The sequence below is a fragment of the Bombina bombina genome, chromosome 6, assembly GCF_027579735.1.
Source record: "Bombina bombina isolate aBomBom1 chromosome 6, aBomBom1.pri, whole genome shotgun sequence".
Classification (NCBI taxonomy): domain Eukaryota; kingdom Metazoa; phylum Chordata; class Amphibia; order Anura; family Bombinatoridae; genus Bombina; species Bombina bombina.
In genome coordinates, this window is record NC_069504.1 from 467,020,553 (window position 1) to 467,047,852 (window position 27,300).

The 27,300-nt window shown below is 40.8% G+C and overlaps 1 protein-coding gene across 1 annotated transcript in view; it reads right to left on the reverse strand.

The window, feature by feature from the left end:
* KLHL3 (kelch like family member 3) overlaps nucleotides 1-27,300 on the reverse strand; it is a 277,645-nt gene that overhangs the window by 104,499 nt on the left and 145,846 nt on the right. The window contains exon 10 of the mRNA XM_053719291.1: nucleotides 704-901. Coding sequence (XP_053575266.1) covers nucleotides 704-901 — 198 coding nt within the window. The remainder of the gene's footprint in view (nucleotides 1-703; nucleotides 902-27,300) is intronic.

Below are 27,300 nucleotides of genomic sequence, written 5' to 3' on the forward strand. Positions count from 1 at the left end.
CATGTTTAAATGTATGCTATGTAGTGTGTGTGTGTATCTGCATGTGTAAGTGTATGCTATGTAGAGTGTGTGTATCTGCATGTGTAAGTGTATGCTATGTAGTGTGTGTGTATGTGCAAGTGTATGCTATGTAGTGTGTGTGCATGTGTATGTGTAAGTGTAAGTGTAAGCTATGTAGTGTGTTACTGTGCATTTTGCTAACTTTAAAGGCCAGAAGCTAGAATATTAATGAGGAAAGCAGAGAGCAGTTTTAAAAAAATCTATTATTAAATGTCCAATTAGGATAAAAATATTTAGCACTGTCTCTGTAAAGGTTAAGTAAATACAGAGCTCACATAGCTATACCAGTGGTTTGAGTTTGTGTTTGAATTGCTGCCTAAGAGTATTAAAAGATATGACTTTATTTAGAATTTTATTTATATTACTTTGGTCTTATGATTTTTTTTAAGCCAAGCCCCGCCCACCACATTTAAATTTTTTGCTGCGGGGGGTGTCCCTCTTTTGAATTTTGAAATGTTGGGAGGTATGCATATGGATTCATTGACCTTGATTCAACTAATTTGTTGCATTGTTAATACCCATCCAGGCCACATTATACTTGTATTTTCAAAACTTACAGCAGACATTTTTCTTATACATGAGAATACACATAAAATGTACCCAGATATTGATTGTTTAAAAAAGAAACAAAAAACAAGTATACCTGTACTTCCATCAAATCCACCAACAGCATAGAGAAGATCATTTAAAACAGCAGCTCCCAGAGTGCTTCTCCGCTCCTGCATACTGGCGGTCGATGTCCAGTGGTTCTTTACCCCATCATATACGTCTACAGTACGTACTCTTAAAGAGCCATTAAACCCCCCTACGGCATACACCTTGCCTGCCATGTACACAACCCCTGCAAGCAATGACACACAGTTGTTCTACACAGTATAACACTTATAACTCTACTTACACAGTATTAAAACTTGCACTTTGCATATTATATACAGGTATTGCAATGCAATTTGCAAATTCCATGTTAACTCTATTTTAGTACGAGTCTAAATAATAATGACTTTCAAAAACCTTCTCCCATCTAACATAACAACAACATGGTCATGTACTAGAGACACAGTTCATACATTTAAACTACTGGCGAAGTGCTGCCTAATCGCTAATCAAGAACTATAAAAACTGTAACATTGCAAAAATAATTAAGAAATTAATCAGATTTCCATATGGCTTTTATTTAATCACTATGTATTGCATTTCCATTAAAGGGACAGTAAAGTCAATTTCAAACTTTTATAATTCAGATTGAGCATGTAATTTTAAACAACTTTCCAATTTACTTTTGTAATCTACTTTGGTGTCTTGATATCCTTTGTTTAAAAATGCATACCTAGGTATGCTCAGCAGTAGCACTACTGGAAGCAAGCTGCTGATTGGTGGCCTCACATATATGCCTCTTGTTACTGGCTCACCTGACGTGAATAGTGCATTGCTGCTGCTTTAACAAATAACAAATAAATGACACAAATGTGAAAACAGAAGTGTATTGCAACATTGTTAAAATTGTATGCCATATCTGAATCAAATGTTAGGTCTCATGTCCCTTTAAGCTTAGAGATAAGTGGTGAAGAGGGACCTCTGACGTAAGTCTATAGTGCTGACACATGCAGCCCTCCTATTGACACTTCTATGAAGATGAAAAACAAAATGTATGCTTACCTGAAAAAATTATTTCCGGGCATGGAGAGTCCACGACCTCATTCCAATTACTAGTGGGATATTCATCTCCTGGCCAACAGGAGAAGGCAAAGAGCACCCCAGCAAAGCTGTTAAGTGTAACTTCCCTTACCCATAATCCCCAGTCATTCAGCCGAAGGAAAATGTAAAAAGAAGTAACACAAGGGTATAGAGGATAGAGGTGCCTGAGGTTTACTCAAAAAAAAATGCAGAATTATAATTAAAAAGAGGGCGGGGTCGTGGACTCTCCATGTCCGGAAAAAAAGAAAACAGTTAAGCATGAATTTAGTTTTCTTTCCTATGGCATGGAGAGTCCACAAAGTCATTCCAATTACTAATGGGAACCAATACCCAAGCTAGAGGACACTGAATGAAGAGGGAGGGAGAACAAGGCAGGAGGACCTAAACAGAAGGCACCACCGGTTGAAGAACCTTTCTCCCAAAAGAGGCCTCAGTCGAAGCAAAAGTATCAAATTTGTAGAATTTGGAAAAAGTATGCAAAGAGGACCATGTTGCCGCCTTGCAAATCTGTTCCACAGAAGCTTAATTTTTACAAGCCCAAGATGAGAAGACAGCCCTAGTGGAATGAGCCGTAATTCTCTCAAGAGGCTGCTGTCCAGCTGTTTTATAAGCAAAACAAATCATACTTCTTAACCAGAGGGAAAGGGTAGTAGAAGTGGCCTTCTGACCCTTACGTTTTAAAGAGAAAACAACAAACAGGACAGAAAATTGCCTGAAAATCTTTAGTAGCTTGTAGGTAAAATTTTAGAGCATGCACAACATCCAGGTTATGCAAAAGACGTTTCTTATAAGATGAAGGACTAGGACAAAAAGAAGGAACAACAATTTCCTGATTAATGTTTCGATCCAACACCACCTTAGGGAGAAAACCCAATTTAGTACGAAAGACCGCCTTATCTGCATGAAAAATAAGGTACGGGGAATCACACTGCAGAGCTGAAAGCTCAGAAACTCTGCGAGCGGAAGAAATAGCAAGGAGAAACAAAACCTTCCAAGATGACAATTTTATATCAACAACATGCACCGGCTCAAACGGAGCCTGCTGCAAAACTTTAAGAAATCCTATAAAAGAGTTGGCCTTATATCTCAAGGAGAGCTGCCTGTTTTTTAAACTGATTTGGATGTTTTCAGGACTCTGTTGATATTTTGTACACTTGTCAGAGTTTGTATACAGTTGATACGTATATGTTGCTTATCTATTCATATTTTGTATACAGTATCATACATTGTCCTTTTGTCTGTTAACTACACACTTACAAAAACATTTTTGTGATAGTGACCCTATTTACACCCTAGGTGGTGCTAATATTTAAAACTTTAAGAACTAGGTTAAGGCTCCAAGGAGGAGCAACAGGTTTAAACACAGGTCTGATTCTGCCCAGGGCCTGAGCAAAAGCTTGAACATCTGGTAAATCTGCCAGACGTGTGCAAAAGAATAGACAGTGCAGAAATCTGACCCTTCAGAGTACTGACTGACGAACCTTTCTCCAGGCCATCCTGAAGAAAATATACAATTCTGGGAATCCTCATCCGGCTCCAGGAGAATCCCTTAGATTTGCTCCAAAAAAAAGGTATTTACGCCATACCTTATGGTAAATTCTGAGAGTAACAGGTTTACGAGCCTGAAGCATAGTATCAATGACCGCCTCCGAAAAACATAATTTATGTAAGAACTTACCTGATAAATTCATTTCTTTCATATTAGCAAGAGTCCATGAGCTAGTGACGTATGGGATATACATTCCTACCAGGAGGGGCAAAGTTTCCCAAACCTCAAAATGCCTATAAATACACCCCTCACCACACCCACAATTCAGTTTAACGAATAGCCAAGAAGTGGGGTGATAAAAAAGTGCGAAAGCATATAAAATAAGGAATTGGAATAATTGTGCTTTATACAAAAATCATAACCACCACAAAAAAAGGGCGGGCCTCATGGACTCTTGCTAATATGAAAGAAATGAATTTATCAGGTAAGTTCTTACATAAATTATGTTTTCTTTCATGTAATTAGCAAGAGTCCATGAGCTAGTGACGTATGGGATAATGACTACCCAAGATGTGGATCTTTCCACACAAGAGTCACTAGAGAGGGAGGGATAAAATAAAGACAGCCAATTCCTGCTGAAAATAATCCACACCCAAAAATAAAGTTTAACGAAAAACATAAGCAGAAGATTCAAACTGAAACCGCTGCCTGAAGTACTTTTCTACCAAAAACTGCTTCAGAAGAAGAAAATAGTATACATCAAAATGGTAGAATTTAGTAAAAGTATGCAAAGAGGACCAAGTTGCTGCTTTGCAAATCTGGTCAACCGAAGCTTCATTCCCAAACGCCCAGGAAGTAGAAACTGACCTAGTAGAATGAGCTGTAATTCTTTGAGGCAGAGTTTTACCCGACTCAACATAGGCAAGATGAATTAAAGATTTCAACCAAGATGCCAAAGAAATGGCAGAAGCTTTCTGGCCTTTTCTAGAACCGGAAAAGATAACAAATAAACTAGAAGTCTTACGGAAAGATTTCGTAGCTTCAACATAATATTTCAAAGCTCTAACAACATCCAAAGAATGCAACGATTTCTCCTTAGAATTCTTAGGATTAGGACATAATGAAGGAACCACAATTTCTCTACTAATGTTGTTGGAATTCACAACTTTAGGTAAAAATTCAAAAGAAGTTCGCAACACCGCCTTATCCTGATGAAAAATCAGAAAAGGAGACTCACAAGAAAGAGCAGATAATTCAGAAACTCTTCTGGCAGAAGAGATGGCCAAAAGGAACAAAACTTTCCAAGAAAGTAATTTAATATCCAATGAATGCATAGGTTCAAAAGGAGGAGCTTGAAGAGCTCCCAGAACCAAATTCAAACTCCAAGGAGGAGAAATTGACTTAATAACAGGTTTTATACGAACCAAAGCTTGTACAAAACAATGAATATCAGGAAGAATAGCAATCTTTCTGTGAAAAAGAACAGAAAGAGCAGAGATTTGTCCTTTCAAAGAACTTGCGGACAAACCCTTATCTAAACCATCCTGAAGAAACTGTAAAATTCTCGGTATTCTAAAAGAATGCCAAGAAAAATGATGAGAAAGACACCAAGAAATATAAGTCTTCCAGACTCTATAATATATCTCTCGAGATACAGATTTACGAGCCTGTAACATAGTATTAATCACAGAGTCAGAGAAACCTCTTTGACCAAGAATCAAGCGTTCAATCTCAATACCTTTAAATTTAAGGATTTCAGATCCTGATGGAAAAAAGGACCTTGTGACAGAAGGTCTGGTCTTAACGGAAGAGTCCACGGTTGGCAAGAGGCCATCCGGACAAGATCCGCATACCAAAACCTGTGAGGCCATGCCGGAGCTACCAGCAGAACAAACGAGCATTCCTTCAGAATCTTGGAGATTACTCTTGGAAGAAGAACTAGAGGCGGAAAGATATAGGCAGGATGATACTTCCAAGGAAGTGATAATGCATCCACTGCCTCCGCCTGAGGATCCCGGGATCTGGACAGATACCTGGGAAGTTTCTTGTTTAGATGGGACGCCATCAGATCTATTTCTGGAAGTTCCCACATTTGAACAATCTGAAGAAATACCTCTGGGTGAAGAGACCATTCGCCCGGATGCAACGTTTGGCGACTGAGATAATCCGCTTCCCAATTGTCTATACCTGGGATATGAACCGCAGAGATTAGACAGGAGCTGGATTCCACCCAAACCAAAATTCAAGATACTTCTTTCATAGCCAGAGGACTGTGAGTCCCTCCTTGATGATTGATGTATGCCACAGTTGTGACATTGTCTGTTTGAAAACAAATGAACGATTCTCTCTTCAGAAGAGGCCAAAACTGAAGAGCTCTGAAAATTGCACGGAGTTCCAAAATATTGATCGGTAATCTCACCTCCTGAGATTCCCAAACTCCTTGTGCCGTCAGAGATCCCCACACAGCTCCCCAACCTGTGACACTTGCATCTGTTGAAATTACAGTCCAGGTCGGAAGCACAAAAGAAGCCCCCTGAATTAAGCGATGGTGATCTGTCCACCATGTTAGAGAGTGTCGAACAATCGGTTTTAAAGATATTAATTGAGATATCTTCGTGTAATCCTTGCACCATTGCTTCAGCATACAGAGCTGAAGAGGTCGCATGTGAAAACGAGCAAAGGGGATCGCGTCCGATGCAGCAGTCATAAGACCTAGAATTTCCATGCATAAGGCTACCGAAGGGAATGATTGTGACTGAAGGTTTCGACAAGCTGCAATCAATTTTAGACGTCTCTTGTCTGTCAAAGACAGAGTCATGGACACTGAATCCATCTGGAAACCCAGAAAGGTTACCCTTGTCTGAGGAATCAAAGAACTTTTTGGTAAATTGATCCTCCAACCATGATCTTGAAGAAACAACACAAGTCGATTCGTATGAGATTCTGCTAAATGTAAAGACTGAGCAAGTACCAAGATATCGTCCAAATAAGGAAATACCACAATACCCTGTTCTCTGATTACAGACAGAAGGGCACCGAGAACCTTTGTAAAAATTCTTGGAGCTGTAGCTAGGCCAAACGGCAGAGCCACAAACTGGTAATGCTTGTCCAGAAAAGAGAATCTCAGGAAGTGATAATGATCTGGATGAATCGGAATATGCAGATATGCATCCTGTAAATCTATTGTGGACATATAATTCCCTTGCTGAACAAAAGGCAAGATAGTCCTTACAGTTACCATCTTGAACGTTGGTATTCTTACATAACGATTCAATATTTTTAGATCCAGAACTGGTCTGAAGGAATTCTCCTTCTTTGGTACAATGAAGAGATTTGAATAAAACCCCATCCCTTGTTCCGGAACTGGAACCGGCATAATTACTCCAGTCAACTCTAGATCTGAAACACATTTCAGAAATGCTTGAGCTTTTACTGGATTTACTGGGACACGGGAAAGAAAAAATCTCTTTGCAGGAGGTCTCATCTTGAAACCAATTCTGTACCCTTCTGAAACAATGCTCTGAATCCAAAGATTGTGAACAGAATTGATCCAAATTTCCTTGAAAAAACGTAACCTGCCCCCTACCAGCTGAGCTGGAATGAGGGCCGCACCTTCATGTGGACTTAGAAGCAGGCTTTGCCTTTCTAGCTGGCTTGGATTTATTCCAGACTGGAGATGGTTTCCAAACTGAAACTGCTCCTGAGGATGAAGGATCAGGCTTTTGTTCTTTGTTGAAACGAAAGGAACGAAAACGATTATTAGCCCTGTTTTTACCTTTAGATTTTTTATCCTGTGGTAAAAAAGTTCCTTTCCCACCAGTAACAGTTGAAATAATGGAATCCAACTGAGAACCAAATAATTTGTTACCCTGGAAAGAAATGGAAAGTAAAGTTGATTTAGAAGCCATATCAGCATTCCAAGTTTTAAGCCATAAAGCTCTTCTAGCTAAAATAGCTAGAGACATAAACCTGACATCAACTCTGATAATATCAAAAATGGCATCACAGATAAAATTATTAGCATGCTGTAGAAGAATAATAATATCATGAGAATCATGATGTGTTACTTGTTGCGCTAAAGTTTCCAACCAGAAAGTTGAAGCTGCAGCAACATCAGCCAAAGATATAGCAGGTCTAAGAAGATTACCTGAACACAGATAAGCTTTTCTTAGAAAGGATTCAATTTTCCTATCTAAAGGATCCTTAAACGAAGTACCATCTGACGTAGGAATAGTAGTACGTTTAGCAAGGGTAGAAATAGCCCCATCAACTTTAGGGATTTTGTCCCAAAATTCTAATCTGTCAGACGGCACAGGATATAATCGCTTAAAACGTTTAGAAGGAGTAAATGAATTACCCAATTTATCCCATTCTTTGGAAATTACTGCAGAAATAGCATTAGGAACAGGAAAAACTTCTGGAATAACCACAGGAGCTTTAAATACCTTATCCAAAAGTTTAGAATTAGTATCAAGAGGACCAGAATCCTCTATTTCTAAAGCAATTAGTACTTCTTTAAGTAAAGAACGAATAAATTCCATTTTAAATAAATATGAAGATTTATCAGCATCAACCTCTGAGACAGAATCCTCCGAACCAGAAGAGTCATCAGAATCAGAATGATGATGTTCATTTAAAAATTCATCTGTAGGGAGAGAAGTTTTAAAAGATTTTTTACGTTTACTAGAAGGAGAAATAACAGACATAGCCTTCTTTATGGATTCAGAAACAAAATCTCTTATATTATCAGGAACATTCTGCACCTTAGATGTTGAAGGAACTGCAACAGGCAATGGTACTTTACTAAAGGAAATATTATCTGCTTTAACAAGTTTGTCATGACAATCAATACAAACAACAGCTGGAGGAATAGCTACCAAAAGTTTACAGCAGATACACTTAGCTTTGGTAGATCCAGCACTAGACAGCGATTTTCCTGTAGTATCTTCTGGCTCAGATGCAACGTGAGACATCTTGCAATATGTAAGAGAAAAAACAACATATATATAAAGCAAAATTGATCAAATTCCTTAAATGACAGTTTCAGGAATGGGAAAAAATGCCAAAGAACAAGCTTCTAGCAACCAGAAGCAATGAAAAATGAGACTTAAATAATGTGGAGACAAAAGCGACGCCCATATTTTTTGCGCCAATAAGACGCCCACATTATTTGGCGCCTAAATGCTTTTTGGCGCCAAAATGACGCCACATCCGGAACGCCGACATTTTTGGCGCCAAATAACGTCAAAAATGACGCAACTTCCGGCGACACGTATGACGCCGGAAACGGAAACGATTTTTTTGCGCCAAAAAAGTCCGCGCCAAGAATGACGCAATAAAATGAAGCATTTTCAGCCCCCGCGAGCCTAACAGCCCACAGGGAAGAGTCAAATTTTTGAAGGTAAGAAAAAATGATTAAATCAAATGCATTATCCCAAATATGAAACTGACTGTCTGAAAATAAGGAAAGTTGAACATTCTGAGTCAAGGCAAATAAATGTTTGAATACATATATTTAGAACTTTATAAATAAAGTGCCCAACCATAGCTTAGAGTGTCACAGAAAATAAGATTTACTTACCCCAGGACACTCATCTACATGTTTGTAGAAAGCCAAACCAGTACTGAAACGAGAATCAGCAGAGGTAATGGTATATATAAGAGTATATTGTCGATCTGAAAAGAGAGGTAAGAGATGAATCTCTACGACCGATAACAGAGAACCTATGAAATAGACCCCGTAGAAGGAGATCACTGCATTCAAATAGGCAATACTCTCCTCACATCCCTCTGACATTCACTGCACGCTGAGAGGAAAACCGGGCTCCAACTTGCTGCGGAGCGCATATCAACGTAGAATCTAGCACAAACTTACTTCACCACCTCCATCGGAGGCAAAGTTTGTAAAAACTGAATTGTGGGTGTGGTGAGGGGTGTATTTATAGGCATTTTGAGGTTTGGGAAACTTTGCCCCTCCTGGTAGGAATGTATATCCCATACGTCACTAGCTCATGGACTCTTGCTAATTACATGAAAGAAAACCACATCTAGACAGGACTAGGCGTTCAATCTCCAAGCAGTGAGCTTCAGAGAATCTAGATTTGGATGGAGGAATGGACCCTGAGTTAGAAGGTCCTTCCTCAGAGGTAACCTCCAAGGTGGAAGAGATCACATCTACCAGATCCTGCGAGGCCGGGCAAGAGCTATTAGAATCACCAACGCTCTCTCCTGTATGATATGAGCTTATGAGCTATAACTCGAGGAAGAAAGGCAAACACGGAGGAAAAAAAAAGGTACACAGGGGTACACAACATAGAAGTCTCAATGAACCGCCAGATCATTGATCAGAGCTGTTTGCAGATCTCTTGATCTCGACCTGTAAGGAAGGTTTGGTGATTGATGAGATGCCATCAGAACCAACAGCGGAAATCTCCACCTGAGAGTTATCATTCAGAAAGAAAAGCCCACTCCCCCGGATTAAAAGAATGCCTTTTTGGACAATCTGCTTCCCAGTGGACCAACGCTGGGATGAATATGGAAGAAAGGAGACAATTGTGAGACTCCGCCCACTGAAGAATATGAATTATCTCCTTCATAGCTAAAGAGATCTAAGTTCCTTCCTAATGGATGATATATGCCACCGAAGTGATGTCTTCCAATTAAAATCTGACAAACCAGACCAAACTCAGGTGAGGCTAAGTCTCTAAGAAAATTATTGGGAGAGAAGACCCCCTCCTGAACCAAAGTTCCTGAGTTCCTGGAGTTTGACCTACATAAAGAAAAACCTTAATGGAGAACGAGTCTATGACCATCCCCCAAAAACATAAGCTGGTATTTGGCACCAATGGACTCTATTCCTTAATCACCTTTCACCCGTGTGTACGGAGAATCGTCAGAGATTCAAATGATATCTTGCTAAATGGAAAGATTGCGTCTGAATCAAGATCTTGTCCAGGTACAGAGCCACTGAGAATCTCTGATTTATCCATTGCTAGAAAAACCCCTAGAACCTTTGTAAAAATGTGAGGGGCAGGGGCAAGGCCGAAAAGAAGGGCTACAAATATGGAAGGGTTTGTCCAATAAAACAAACCGAAGGAATTGGAAGTTTTCCCAGAGAATTGGAAAATGCAGATATATGTCCTTCAGGACAATGGTAGACATGAACTGATCCTCCTGACTAAAGGGAGGATAGAACAGATAGTCTCCATTTGAAGGACAGATTTAACATTCTTGAATCAAACACCTAATGTGCACCTAACCGTCCGACTACTATTGTCCAAAAAGATTCCTTAGGAAATAATTATCCTAGAGCCCCAAATATTACTAGGCTCCTATAATATATATATATATATATATATATATATATATTATATATATATATATATATATATATATAAATATATATATATTTATATACATACATACATACATACAGAGAGAAGTGCACTCACAGGAACGAACAACTGGCTCAATAACATTGTTAGCCTGTTCTATGGCGATTTACCACCTGGGTGCAACTTTTTAGCCCAGTAATGCTTTTCACAGAGTAGAACTTTCCTTAGTATATCAGTCTGATCCCGCCTATTAAGGTCAGTCCAGCGCCGAAATACCAGGCAATTCCTCTCTGAACAAGGAACACAGCAACCCCAGACGATCGTTTCGGCCTTCATTGGGCCTCGTCAGTGAGGTGTAGCTATATTCCTCTAAGCACACTGAGCAAGGAGTCGACGTCTGGTTGCCCCTTTTTCCCATAGGGAGACTAAATACATACAGAGAGAAGTGCACTCACAGGAACGAACAACTGGCTCAATAACATTGTTAGCCTGTTCTATGGCGATTTACCACCTGGGTGCAACTTTTTAGCCCAGTAATGCTTTTCACAGAGTAGAACTTTCCTTAGTATATCAGTCTGATCCCGCCTATTACGGTCAGTCCAGCGCCGAAATACCAGGCAATTCCTCTCCGAACAAGGAACACAGCAACCCCAGACGATCGTTTCGGCCTTCATTGGGCCTCGTCAGTGAGGTGTAGCTATATTCCTCTAAGCACACTGAGCAAGGAGTCGACGTCTGGTTGCCCCTTTTTCCCATAGGGAGACTAAATACATACAGAGAGAAGTGCACTCACAGGAACGAACAACTGGCTCAATAACATTGTTAGCCTGTTCTATGGCGATTTACCACCTGGGTGCAACTTTTTAGCCCAGTAATGCTTTTCACAGAGTAGAACTTTCCTTAGTATATCAGTCTGATCCCGCCTATTACGGTCAGTCCAGCGCCGAAATACCAGGCAATTCCTCTCTGAACAAGGAACACAGCAACCCCAGACGATCGTTTCGGCCTTCATTGGGCCTCGTCAGTGAGGTGTAGCTATATTCCTCTAAGCATACTGAGCAAGGAGTCCACGTCTGGTTGCCCCTTTTTCCCATAGGGAGACTAAATACATACAGGGTTGCTTTGTTCCTTGTTCAGAGAGGAATTGCCTGGTATTTCGGCGCTGGACTGACCGTAATAGGCGGGATCAGACTGATATACTACAGGAAAGTTCTACTCTGTGAAAAGCATTGCTGGGCTAAAAGAAGTTGCACCCAGGTGGTGAATCGCCATAGAACAGGCTAACAATGGTATTGAGCTGGTTGTTTGTTCCTGTGAGTGCATTTCTCTCTGTGTGTATTTAGTCTCCCTATGGGAAAAAGGGGCAACCAGACGTGGACTCCTTGCTCAGTGTGCTTAGAGGAATACTGCTACACCTCACTGACGAGGCCCAATGAAGGCCGAAACGATCGTCTGGGGTTGCTTTGTTCCTTGTTCAGAGAGGAATTGCCTGGTATTTCGGCGCTGGACTGACCGTAATAGGCGGGATCAGACTGATATACTAAGGAAAGTTCTACTCTGTGAAAAGCATTGCTGGGCTAAAAGAAGTTGCACCCAGGTGGTGAATCGCCATAGAACAGGCTAACAATGGTATTGAGCTGGTTGTTCGTTCCTGTGAGTGCATTTCTCTCTGTGTGTATTTAGTCTACCTATGGGAAAAAGGGGCAACCAGACGTGGACTCCTTGCTCAGTGTGCTTAGAGGAATACTGCTACACCTCACTGACGAGGCACAATGAAGGCCGAAACGATCGTCTGGGGTTGCTTTGTTCCTTGTTCAGAGAGGAATTGCCTGGTATTTCGGCGCTGGACTGACCGTAATAGGCGGGATCAGACTGATATCCTACAGGAAAGTTCTACTCTGTGAAAAGCACTGCTGGGCTAAAAGAAGTTGCACCCAGGTGGTGAATCGCCATAGAACAGGCTAACAATGGTATTGAGCTGGTTGTTCGTTCCTGTGAGTGCATTTCTCTCTGTGTGTATTTAGTCTCCCTATGGAAAAAAGGGGCAACCAGACGTGGACTCCTTGCTCAGTGTGCTTAGAGGAATACTGCTACACCTCACTGACGAGGCCCAATGAAGGCCGAAACGATCGTCTGGGGTTGCTTTGTTCCTTGTTCAGAGAGGAATTGCCTGGTATTTCGGCGCTGGACTGACCGTAATAGGCGGGATCAGACTGATATACTACAGGAAAGTTCTACTCTGTGAAAAGCATTGCTGGGCTAAAAGAAGTTGCACCCAGGTGGTGAATCGCCATAGAACAGGTTAACAATGGTATTGAGCTGGTTGTTCGTTCCTGTGAGTGCATTTCTCTCTGTGTATATATATATATATATATATACATACATACATACATACATAAACACACACACACACATATATATATATATCAGGGACGTGCACTCATTGGAGGCAGGGGAGGCAGTGCCTACCCTGCCATATGTGGCCAAAGCTTAATTAAATTTTAATTAAAAAAAAAAAAGTCCCAGAAAATATTTCCCCCCATGTAATGCTATGGAGAGGCAGGTACAGGAACGCTTCTCTCTATTGCAGTAAATGGGTCAAAGGAAAATCTGTGCTGCAGCGCCACCTGTGTTCTGTCAATATATTAGCAGCAGAAATTGGTACCAATAGGAGGCACCCCTCTTGATGCCTCCTAGCAAGTGAAGGATATATAGATTAATCAGAAGGAGGATGTAGTGAGCAGGGTCATGTGACACAACTGGAAGCTGAGGTAACCTAAGAACAGATGACACCAAGCAGAAGAGTAAAGTAGTATTCTACGTCTCTTGTGATTCACAAATTGTGTTCAGATACAGCTCATTAACAGGGGGGGGGGGGGGACAGTAAGTGAGCATAACCCAATACTGACAGGAAGTCAAAGGGTCAATTCAAATTTTAATCCACAATTTAAAACCCAGAGTTTGAAGTTAAGTGTGCAGTGTCCACATTATTTAAATTAAAGTTTTTGACATTGAATATTGCTAAGCCTCCCTTTTTCATGGTTATTTGATTTAATTAGGTACAAACTCCATATATGTTATGTCTGTTCAGTCAGAGGATGCAATATCTATTTTTATGTTTCTCTGTGTCTCCATTTATTTAAAGACTGCTGTTAACTTGTAATTCACAAATCAATTGAAAGCTGTTGCATTGTGTTTTTAATATGTGCTGCTTTTATACAAGGTTATATTAATAAAAAGGAGATAATGAGTCATTTAAAAAATATATGTAATTATTGCAGTTGTTAAATGTTTTTAGAAATAATGCCACTTTAAAGTAACTGGTTAAACACATAGTCAAAGGGAGACATTTAAAATTAAACTTTCATGATTGAGGTAGAGCATGCTATTTTAATAGACTTTTCTAGTTATTTATATTTTGAGAATTAGCATCAATTGTTACTGGCCCTATGTCAGCAAATCAAATTAGTTTTTGAAAGGAACATGAAAGTCATAATAACATTTCCATCATTCAGATAGAAATTGCACAGAAAAAATAAATAAATATACTTTCTATTTTACTTTTATTGTGTACTTCATTCTTTTGGTATCCTTTGGTGTACTTTGTTGAAGAGCATACCTAAGTGGGATGTGCACGTGCGTTTCTTGAACACCATATTGCAGCAGCTGTGTTGGCAGTATTGATAACTTGTCCTTTGTTTAAAATTTGTATGGTAAATTATTTCTATTTTTACAATACAGTAGTGAGTAGAGAAGAGATTGTGTATCATTCTAATTGCTTAGTAACTGGCACTGTATCACAGAATTGTGTGAGTGTGTATGTGAGCAGAGTGTGTGTGGGTGTCAGTGAGCAGAGTATTGTGCTTTATTCTCCAGGTAATAAATAAATTTCCGATGAGCTAGAGCTTTATTGCAGTGTTTCTCAACAATGGTCCTCAAGTACCCCCAACAGGCCAGGTTTTCATTATAGCTGAATCAGTACACAGGTGAAGTAATCAGCTGATCAGTAACTCAGTGGTAACTAACTTGCTCTCACCCATCACCTGATTATGTCACCTGTGTACTGGTTCAGCTATCATTTAAACCTGCCCTGTTGGGGGTACTTGCGGCCCTCTGTACATGTGTTTCTCCGGCGTATCATATCTAGTGCCTCACCAGCCTCTGACCTCACTGCACGTCACTGATATATATATATATATATATATATATATATATATACACATATACATACACATACATATATACATACATACACACACATATATAAACACATATGATATATAACATCGGACAAACAAAGTCTCATACCAAAATAAGTACTATGGGACAAAAAATGTCACAGACCTTAGGTAAAAATCATCCCAAATAAGAGGGATAAAATACAGTCCCCGTACAAAAATAAGATAACATTATCTTGTACTATAAATGTTATCGTATAATAAAAAATATGGTAGCATGACGCGTCTTAGGTTACTTACAAAACTAAGTATATTGTAAGCATATTACATAATACCTATAATCAGATCGACAAGGTATTGTACCCTTATACCTGAGAAAATACAATAAACTTAAACAAAGTTTACAATTAAACTACCACCAAATGGCAGTAAATACCAGGGAAAAGGCTTACTTTGATACCATCCCCAGGATTAACCTCTAAACCAGAGAAAAGCATCCTATCTGCGGGGTAGTAGAAAAAAGGATAAACAAATAGACTTATTCTTTGCTGTAAAGAAAGAAGAATATCTGGGGAAACCAAGTTATCATAAACTGCCACAAGATGGCAGCAACGGCTAAGAAATCACAGATAGTTTCTGTAGGGTACAGAAAAATAAACTGTACAAACATAAAAGCTTAAAAAACAAAAATTATGCTTACCTGATAATTTTATTTCCATCGTGGGGAGGAAAGTCCACCTCTTCATTCATTACTATTGGGAATTAAGAACCTGACCACCAGGAGGAGGCAAAGACAAACCAACCAAAGGCTTAAATACCTCCCCCACTCCCCTCATACCCCAGTCAATCTGCAGAGGGAACAAGAAACAGTAGGAGAAATATCAGGGTATAAATGGTGCCAGAAGAAAACATTAAAGTTAGGGCCGCCCACCAGAGATACGGGCAGGAGCCGTGGACTCTCCTCCCCACGATGGAAATAAAATTATCAGGTAAGCATTATTTATGTTTTCCATCTAAAGGGGAGGAGAGTCTACAGCTTCATTCATTGCTATTGGGAAACATATACCCAAGCTCTAGAGGACATTGAATGAAACCAGGAGGGTAAAGGCGGACCCTTAAACTGAGGGCACCACAGACTGTAGAACCTTTCACCCAAAAATAGCTTCCGCGGAAGCAAAGACATCAACTTTGTAAAACTTTGTGAAAATAAGCAAGGTGGACCAGGTAGCCGCCTTACAAATCTGCTCCATAGAAGCCTCATTTTTGAAGGCCCAAGAAGAAGCCACTGCTCTAGTGGAATGAGCCGTAATCCTCTGAGGGGGCTTGTGTCCCGCTGTCTCATAGGCGAGGCGGATCAAGCTCCTCAGCCAAAAAAAGACAAAGAAGTAGCAGAGGCCCGCTGACCCCTGCACTTCCCTGAATAGACTACAAAAAGAGAGATAGATTGTCTGAAAGATAGAACTTCAAGGCATGAACCACATCCAGATTATGAAGTAGCCTCTCCTTAGAAGAAGAGGGGCTAGGGCACAAAGAAGGAACAACTACTTCCCGATTGATGTTACGGTCAGACACCACCTAGGGAAGAAATCCCAAACCTGTGCGAAGAACAGCCTTATCCACACTAAGTACCTGTTTAACCTGCTTTACATCGAGCCAGCCTCCAAAATTTCAGTTTTAAAATTTTGACTCCCCCTAGTGGCGGTTCTGTCGTCATACTTATAATAATGTAAAATTAGGGACATAACGGCATTACTTATTGTACCAATCCTAAATATGGCTGGAACCCTCTCCTCCTGACCTAGCCTTAAATAGGTCGTAGGGGAATACACAGAATAAAAGTCCCTGACTGCCCAGGAAACTGTAACTCTGATTGTATGTAAAGACACTTAACATTAACAAGGGTTTAAATTCACGGTCGCCGATATCCCTTGTAAATTCCCATCAAGAAATTTTAAAAAGCAGACCCTTAATACCGGCATTGTCATCCTCCTTATTTATTAAAGGGACAGCCGCTGAGGGATAATTAAGCCCATGGTAAGGCCCCTCAATGCCCACACAGGGGTTTTGATGAATAAGAAAAAGTCCCTTCACCCCCAATATGCCACAAGCCATGAGGGCAGGGATATACAGGACTCACTGTTAGAAGTCTTATTTCTTCTCAGCTGTGGGGCAGACATTGAATCCTAGGTATGACAGAGTCAGCCAACCTCTGACAGAGACCTGTGGATCCAGCTGCAGGGCAGGAACAGCTTCTTAGGTGTGATAGACATTCCACTCTCTATCAGGGACCTGAAGAAAAAGAAAGAGCAGAGTAACTAACCCTGGCTTTCTATGAAGGGGTAGCAATAATGTTAGAAATAAAGCAAAGACAACCTCGCTGCTTTCTATCTGCTAATAGCCACCGTTACTCTTACTAAATAAATAGATTGACATGGACACAGCATAGCCCCTAATCCTTGCTTACAGGGAAAAGTACCCATAAAAGGATAAAATATCTGCAAACACCATCTTCACACACACTCTATTCACAAAGGCAAAGAGAATGACTGGGGATTATGTTTAAGAGAAGTTAAACGTAACATAGGGTGACCATATTGCCGCTTTAAAAATGTCAGGGCTTTTTTCAGGGCTGTTAAAAAAAATGTTTTGTGGGGGCGGAGCTTGGCCACGCAGGCTGATGGCCGTGTTTTGAGAGAGCTCCGAATCCTAAGGGCAGCAAAACCCAATATAATGGCATGAAACCAATATTATATATTCCCATTTACCTCCAAAGCTACACCCATTAACCAAACTATATCAAGGGGGAATCATCTTGCACCAGGAGGTGCCACAAAGGGCTGTTATCGGCGCATCACGGGGCAGGAACCGGAGATGCAAGCAACTGCTACGGAGGCCTAACCGATATCGTAACAGCAGATCAACAAGATCAGACAGCGCGGCTGATGTCTCCACGGGTCCGCGGCTCAGCATAACAACACCGCGGCACTAGCGGATCCCTCCTAAAGAACGCCGACCTGAGAGTGTACAAGGAGCTGGTGAGCATACAAACTTACCGGGCAACTAAGCTGTGCAAGATAGCACAAACCAATAAGCCTGCTGGGGTGCTCATATGAGGGACACATACAAGATTACCCACATAGATCAGCAGAGTAGTACATGGACAGTGATACATGGTATACAATAGATAATCCGAGGAGACAGGCGCCATTACTATATCACAGGTCTGGGCCTATGACGCAGCATTAATTACCCAGCTGCAAAGAACGCAATTAACATAATCTTGGGTGAAAAATTTTCTGCAGCGGAACTAAGTAGCATACCTCTCACAATTAAAAATAATAAGACACTACTCGAGGGCACTTTTTGTGGTGATATCCCCCAGCTGAACTCTTTAACTGATCTGCAAGATTGCACAAAGTGGACATTAATACTCACACGGCTTTATGTAATGCCTGGCAAAAAGCCCAATAAAGCAGATCAGGGCAAAACACCTAGACCACTTGCTAAATACCTCAAGCAGATTGAGCCCGCTGAGACCCCAACGTTAGACAACATGGCTGACAGTCAGCAAACAGCACCACAAGTGCTGCAAACTAACCCACAGGACCAGCCTCTAACAAAAGCAGACATGCAGTTCCTTTCATCAAAGGAAGATATTAAAAATGTGATGCAGGAGGTGCGTAGCCTTTTCACTGAATTGCGCAGAGACATTAACAACTTAGAAACAAGGGTGTCCCAGGTGGAAGCTACACAAGCCACTACTTCTACCACCCTGCAGCAGAGCTGCCTGGAAATACAACATCATAATGAGTCAATGCAGGTCATGGCTGATAAAATAGAGGACCTAGACAACCGTTGTCGCAGAAACAATATCAGAGTGAGAGGAGCATCTGAAACAATACACCCGCCAGCCATTGAAGGATACCTCCAAAGTCTTTTCCGCACTATTAAGGGAACACCATCATCCCCAGATGTCATAATGGAGAGAGCACACCGGGCTCTGAGGCCTAAACCTCCCCCCAAAGGACCTCCCAGGGACATTATTGTTAAGTTTTTAAATTTTAAAGACAAGGAAGAAATACTAAAAAGTGCGAGGGCTAAGCACCCTATCAGCCATGCGGGTGAAGAGATCCAACTATTTTCAGATCTATCACCGGTCACTCTTCAGAAAAGAAGAGACCTAAACCACATTACCACAACTCTGAGGAATAACAAAATCCCATATCGGTGGGGTTTCCCAGTTTCCCTGATAGCTACACATAACAATAAAACAATCATCTTTAAACCAGGAACAGACCCCCAGGCCTTCTATGCAGATCTCTTCATCGAGAACACCAACATCACAGCTGTAGGCCCTCAGAGGCACAGAGAAACACAACCTAATGAACACACCTGAGTACATCTCTGAAAAATGCCACACCCTGGTAATCTGAAGCCCCAAGAGAAGGTTGCTACATCTATATGCAGTTCAACTTGCATATCCTGAGTATCCTTTTATTAATACTGACTCTTGTTGGTGACTATATGACGCTGTAACTGAACAGCCTTGAAACTGGGGAATTCTTTCCCATAGACTGAATATACAAGATATAGGGGGACTCTTATATATAAATGCAAAGTGACTGGCGAAAAATGCCCTTTTTTCTTTCCTTATGCTTTAAATCCATCTGTCCATACGGCAACCAAAGTGGGCGTCTTATTTATTCTGAATCTATGTGGAAACTGCACAGACTCCCCAGTCAGCCCAGAACCCCCCTGCCTCAACCTCCTAACCCCATTCAGTGTCCTTTATTGGCCCCCAGCCTTAAGCACACAAATTATATTTAATCCACCTGCTCCCGGTACTGTTAACCTAAGAGTAGGATGCCTCAGAGTCTAATGGGGTGACTACTTTGGCGGAGCACCCCAACTTAACCCTGTAACAGAATAAAACACCTAATTCCCCAAAATACCCTCTATATCCCCCCCCTTCCCAAGTCATACAATGCCATTACAACCCTATCACCCCTGGTTGTGTCGTAACACCCAGGAAGGTCTTTAAGTTTAATGAAAAGGTTTTGCTAGCTTAAAGGTTACTACCCCAGTTGTTACCAGTTTAGAGTTGAACAGTTCTCCTGTTTTATGTGTTTATTTTGCTTGTTTATAACGGTAGAACACATTGACTATACTTCTTCTACTTGTATAGAGATTAGTGTGTCGTGCCTAACTAATAACAGCACAAACCTACCACTACTCTTTCTATTTTTCTCACATAGCACTTAGGTGCTATCTCTCATCTCTTACTGTAAACTACTGTTTCACTCCTCTAGTTTTTTTACTTCTTTACCCTTCCTCCGCTCGTCCCCCCTTTTTTTTTTCCCCCCCAACCCTTTTTTTTTTTTTTTTTTTCCCCTTGCAGGATGGAGAGTAGAAGCAGATTCCAGACACATCCTCTCACGCTCACTACTATAAACGCTAAGGGACTGAACGACCCAGGTAAGCGCTCTATAGCATTCAGAGGCCTTAAAAGCCTGCACAGTCACATAATATTCATTCAGGAAACGCACTTTCGCAGGGGGAGGGAGCCGCATTGGGCTAATGTCACCTACCCGACAGCTTATTTCTCCTCAGGACTCACAAAAAAAGGAGGGGTGGGAATACTCATACACCACTCGATCCCGCTCAAGGTCACACACATAGAGAAAGACCCCGAAGGGCGTTATATTCTGCTTGTAGGGACATTATACGACAACCCTATTACCCTTGCAACAATATACTCGCCCAATACATCCCAGCATCTGTTTATGAAACGTTTTACCAATGTACTTTTAGACCATTCAAAGGGAGTAATATTGGTTTCCGGGGACCTCAATCTACCACTAGATCCACAACTAGATACATCGACCGGCACTTCTAGCGTCCCTAGCAGCACAGTAAAGGCAGTAAAAACCTCTCTCTCAGACTTATCTCTCCATGACATATGGAGAACACTCCACCCGACTAGTAAAGACTTCACTTTTTTCTCATCTCCCCACAATAAATACTCACGCATTGACTATTTCTTTACAAACGCAGTGGGACTGGACTTAATCAACACATGCGATATAGGTTCCATAACCTGGTCCGACCATGCACCGGTCACGTGCACAGTCGATTGGCCGGATATCCCCCCGACTTCCTACATATGGAGGCTTGAAGACTCACTCTTGACTACTCCACCCATTAGAGACGATCTACAGAAATCGCTCACAGAGTACTTTACACACAATGATGTAACACATACCTCACTATCCACTATGTGGGAAGCACATAAGTGTGTCATGAGGGGCGAGTGCCTTAAACATAAAGCCAGGCTCATTAAGCAGTATAGAGAAAAACACAAGACACTACTAGACTCTATCTCCAAAATGGAGACTAAACATAAAATAAACCCCAAGGACGAAGACACCAATAAGACCCTTCAGACAGCGAGACATGAGTTGAAACAACATCTACTACAGGCATATCAACGCAGGGCTTTTATAGCTAAACAACAATATTATGAAGGAAGCAATAAGCCTGGCAAGTTACTGGCCAGATCAATCCGTAGGACACAGCTCAAAACCTATATACATCATATAGATACAAAAGACAACACTAAACTTAAAAGCAGTAAAGAAATAGCAGCAGCCTTCCACTCATACTATAACAAACTATACAATATCTCAAAGAATGAGAGAACTGACATGCTGTCAACAGACCACACCACTAAAATACTGAACATCGACGAATATCTAACCCCGTTAAACCTGCCCCAACTAACTGACTCAGAAGCAGACACTTTGGATATACCCATCTCTCTAGAAGAACTGACACACGCAATTAGAGACATGCCTAGCGGGAAAAGCCCGGGTCCAGATGGGCTTACCCCAAAGTATTACAAGACATTCCTTCAGACATTAGCTCCCCACATGCTCCAACTGTTTAACAACCTCAGAGACAACCCACACTTAGTAAGCACGATGTTGGAAGCGCACATTACAATTATACCTAAACCAGGCAAGACTCCTACAACCCCAGAAAATTTTAGGCCTATATCATTATTAAATACAGATATAAAAATACTGGCCAAGATATTAGCAAACCGACTGAACCGATACCTTCCAAGTCTCATCTCAACTGATCAGGTCGGATTTGTCCCGGGCAGGGAAGCACGGGACAACACCTCTAAAGTATTACAGTTAGTTAATTATGCCAGAGTCGAGGGCAAGTCGTTGGCCCTCTACTCGACTGACGCGGAAAAGGCCTTCGACCGGGTCGATTGGCTTTTTCTACGGCGTGTCATGGAGGTGATGAATTTTGGCAACCCTTTTTTAAATTTGACATTTGCATTATACTCCTCCCCCAATGCGCGCGTCCGGGTTAACGGGACCCTGTCGGAGCCCTTTCAAATATCGAACGGCACTAGACAGGGATGCCCACTATCACCACTGTTATTCGCGCTATCAATAGAAGCCCTAGCGCATAAAATTAGAAAAAACAATAATATCACAGGAATAAGAATAGGTGAGACAGAACACAAACAAGCCCTATATGCGGACGATATAATTTACACCCTGACAAACATAGACACTTCTATACCCAAACTGCTTAGGGAGATCGATGCTTATGGTGCACTCTCAAACTTTCACTTAAATCTTACAAAATCAGAGCTATTGAACATTAGCGCCCCCCTTGAACAAGTGCAATACCTGCAAAAGTCCCATGGGATATTGATATCCACTAGGCAATTACGCTATCTGGGAGTGTTCCTAACCAACAATCCACAAGACTTATACCGCGACAACTATTTAAAATTAAAATCAGAAATAGTTAGGGACTTGTCGTCCTGGAAAAATAAGCCCCTTTCCTGGTTAGGTAAAATCGGGGTGATTAAGATGAATATCCTACCACGGATATTGTATGTATTGCAGACTGTACCTATTCCCCTACCAAGAGAATACATACCACAATTACAGACAATACTTGAACAATTTGTATGGGCAACTGCAAGACCTAGAGTTCCTAGGAGAACAATGTATCTCCCGCGAGATAGAGGGGGACTGGGGTTCCCAGAGTTGTATTCCTACCGACGAGCTATTATGTTACAGCGAATCGTAGAATGGTCACACAACACCTCACACAAAGCATGGATCCACTTAGACGGACAAATTTTCAAAACCAACAATATGGGTACTCTTGCTTGGATCCCCTCAGCGCTCCGCCCAAAAAGCTTAAGTAAATACCACATTACACAGGAGGCCTTTCGCGAGTGGGATAGGGTAACAGCAACTAGCACACACATCTCGACCAGACACTCACCACTGTTACCCATCATCGAGAACCCTGACCTCCCTTATCACAGACTGAGTCTACAACTGGGCGCTCCTTACCCACTTAAAACGGGCTGCATACATCACATAACAGACTCAGGGAAACTCAAGACACAACAGCAAATGACCGATACATGTAGCGATATTTTCTCCTCATGGTTAAGATATAACCAGCTGAAACATTACGTTACACACCACGCACGTAGACACGAGCTTGGAAGGGAACTTACCTCATTTGAAAATCTATGTATAGCAAGTAAACCACAGCGTAGACTAATCTCTAAAATTTATAAGCTATTACAAGTGCCCCCCGACGCACAGCTACCAACGTATACCAGAGCATGGAGCAGGGATTTACAAACAGAATTTACGCAGGAAGACTGGCTTCAGTCTTTCTCCTTAGTTAAACATTCATCTATTTCCGCCCATATCCAAGAAATACAGTTAAAACTCATGAGTAGATGGTATCTCACTCCGGTGAGATTACACAAATATTACCCTTCCGCCAACCATTTGTGCTGGAGGGGATGTGGAGAAGCGGGTACTCTCTTGCACATATGGTGGTCTTGCCCAAGATTGTTAGGTTTCTGGCACAAAGTATTTAAACATATCTCAGAGAGAATCTCCGTGAACATACCATGTATACCAGACACATTACTCTTTCTAAACATACCGAAAATAAAAGAAAAACACACACAAGCTCTCCTTCTGCTCATGCTCACTGGAGCAAAAAAGCTCATCCCAAAAAAATGGAAATCAACCGACATCCCAACATATGATGAGTGGCTGACCACAGTGACTGACCTTTTAGCACTAGAGAGACTGCATTACCACAAGGTTAACCAAATAGTGACACATGAGATGATGTTGGCACAATGGAAGGGCGTGCCACTGTAACTACGCCCCTCCCCTCTACATCTAGATTAATGCCACAACTAGGCCTTAACACTGACAGGAAGTCTTTTATATGTGTTTTTTTTTTTTTTTTTTTTTTATCTTCTTCCCTCCCCCTCTCCTCCCCCTCCTTTTCTGCTCTTTCTCTCTTATCCCCTTTTCTGAATCCTCCTCACCATTCATCTAACTCTTTCCGGATACTTGTATCCTGGCACGATACATATTTATAATTATGATTTATCATTTTTATCACCAATATGTTATCTTAAAAACAAATTTAAAAAAACAATAAGCTTGGAAACATTGAAGTCAAGCTGATGTACATTAGAGCCTATGAAAAGTGACACCTCGGAACTGTCTCGCTATATATATTATGTACTGAGATGCCTGGCATACTAGACTGGATATTATAAGATACAATGTAACAATTCTTTGACAAAAACTTGGATATTACTATTTGTATATTTCTGTTTCATTATGTACAACTGACTTTCTTTTAATTAACAATAAAGCTTATTTTGAAAAAAAAAAAAAAAAAAAAAAAAAATGTTTTGTATAAGAACCCTGACATGTGTTTTTCATAAGTGTCCCTTTTAAAAGCGGCAATATGGTCACCCTAACTTAACAGCTTTGCTGGGGTGCTCTTTGCCTCCTCCTGCTGGCCAGGAGATGAATATCCCACTAGTAATTGGAATGATGTTGTGGACTCTCCATGCGATAGGAAAGAAATAATGCACTGTTTTTATATTTTTAATGTCCCGTGAAATAAATAATACTTCTTCATGGTATAGATAGGTTCTTTTAACCTATCTTCTTTGTAACAATTATTTTTTCCTGAAGCAGGCACAGACTAATAGTATGCACACACTTTTATAATTTATACAAAAAATGAAGACTGCCAAAATAATATCATATGTATTTTCTTATTTTATCAACAATCTAAGCAATATTTTTTTTATCAAAGCTAACATCATATTGCCTATTGATGAAACATTTTTCCATTTATATTTTGTAATATTAAATATATATGGAACATATTTCATTATTTACCAATATTACAAATTCAGCACAAATTTTATTGGTAAGTTTATCCCTAAAATGTAGCATTTCTTATCAAATACTTATAAAATAAATGTATGTGATTCATGAGCTGCAGTGTCTAGGGACCATTGAATGAATATAGTGCCTGCTGCAAACTGAGCTTTGAAAAATGTAGGCTCTTTACCTAAAGCAGATTGTTTTTCACAGGGTAATGGTATGTGCTGCCTGGCTGATGGTACCCTTACACCCTTAGGTCGTTGTACTGGTGTAGGCCTAATGCATTATAGAACACATATCTAAGGGCTAGATTACAAGTGGAGCACTAAATTATTGTGCGCCCACAAACAGGCAAATTTGCCCTTTGCGAAAGCGTGATAATTGATCAGTCATTACAAGTGGGCCTCTCTCTGCCACAATCTCGCTAAAAGTAGTGAGATTGCGCTATTTCTGCATGCCCCACGAGTGGGGCAGTGCAGGAATAGTAGTGCAGAGTCACCAATGCAGAGGGAAACTCTGTGTCCCTCTCTGCATCGGGCAGTGGTGGTGCCAATTGTTGGTGGCGTGGGAAGGTTAGGAGGGAGGCGGGTGGGCAGCCCATCACTAGAGGGGGGTGGGAGAGGCGGGAACAGGTGGGACAGCTACACTACAGAAAAAATGTATGCTAAGAGTGGCAGGGAGGGAGAAGGAGGTACAGGAAGATCCTAGAGTGGAGGGGGGAATAAAGGGTAGGGAAAAGATCTTGGAGGGGGAGGGGGGAGATTGGGCAGCTACACTACAGATTTTTTTTTTTTAAATAAGTAAAACATAATAGAAAACTGGGTACTGGCAGTCAGCTGCCAGTACATAAGATGGAGGGAATTGGTTAGAAGGGGGATGGTTAGAGAGCTATCAGGGAGGGATCAGGGAGGTGGGAAGGTAAGGGGGTAATCCTACACTAAGGACAATAATAATAATAATAAAAAAAAAGGTATAAAAAACTGTTTACTGGCAGACTCTCCGCCAGTACATAAGATAGGGTGACCATTAGTGGTTGGGGGAGGGAAGAGAGCTGTTTGAGAGGCATCAGGGGGTGGGAAGTGTCAAGTGGGAGGGTAATCTCTACACTAAAGCTAAAAACATAATTTATGTAAAAACTTACCTGATAAATTCATTTATTTCATGGTGGCGAGAGTCCACAAGCTAGTTACTGATGGGATATACATTCCTACCTCACCTCACTCATACCTCATTTTAACGTATAACCAAGTTAGTGAGGTGTATAAGGAGTGAAAGCATAAAAAAGAGGAACAGGATAAATAATGTGCTTTATACAAAAAAATCATAACCCCCAAAAAATGGGCAGGTTTCGTGGACTCTCGACATCATGAAAGAAATTAATTTATCAGGTAAGTTCTTTCATATAGGTGGTGAGAGTCCACGAGCTAGTTACTTATGGGATATAATACCCAAGATGTGGAAGACCACAAGTAACTATAGAGGGAGGGATAAAATAAAAACAGCTATTTCCGCTGAGAAATTAAATCCAAAAAAATAATTTACATTTCCTTAAAAATTCAAAAAACTTAAATCATAGGCACTACAAATAAACTGAAACAGCTACCTGAAAAACCTTTCTACCAAAAGCTGCTTCCAAAGAAGCAAAAATGTGAAAATTGTAAAATTTAGTAAAGGTATGCAAAAAAGACCAAGTGGCTGCTTTGCAGATTTGATCAACTGAAGCGTCATTCTTGAAATCAAGCACATCATGCTTCAACCACGCCCTAAGGAGGCAAAGTTTTTAAAACTGAGGTATGAGTGAAGTGGGAGGTGTATTTATAGGCGTTTGGGAAACTTTGCCCCCGCCTGGTAGGAATGTCCCATCAGTAGCTAGCTTGTGGACTCTCGCCACTTATATGAAAGAAATTAACCTTACAAGCTACGATTAACCCCTTCACTGCTGGAAATAATAAAAGTGTTGTGCGCAGCTGAAATTGGCGGCCTTCTAATTACCAAAAAACAATGGCAAAGCCATATATGTCTGCTATTTCTGAACAAAGAGGAACCCAGAGAAGCTTTTACAACCATTTGTGAAATGATTGCACAAGCTGTATGTAAATCATTTCAGTGAGAAATCTAAAGTTTGTGAAAAAGTTAACGATTTTTTAAATTTGATCGCATTTGGCGGTGAAATGGTGGCATGAAATATACCAAAATGGGCCTAGATCAATACTTTGGGTTGTCTACTAAAAAAATATATAATTTTTATAGTTAAATAAAAAAAACAAGGCTTTATTTCCATT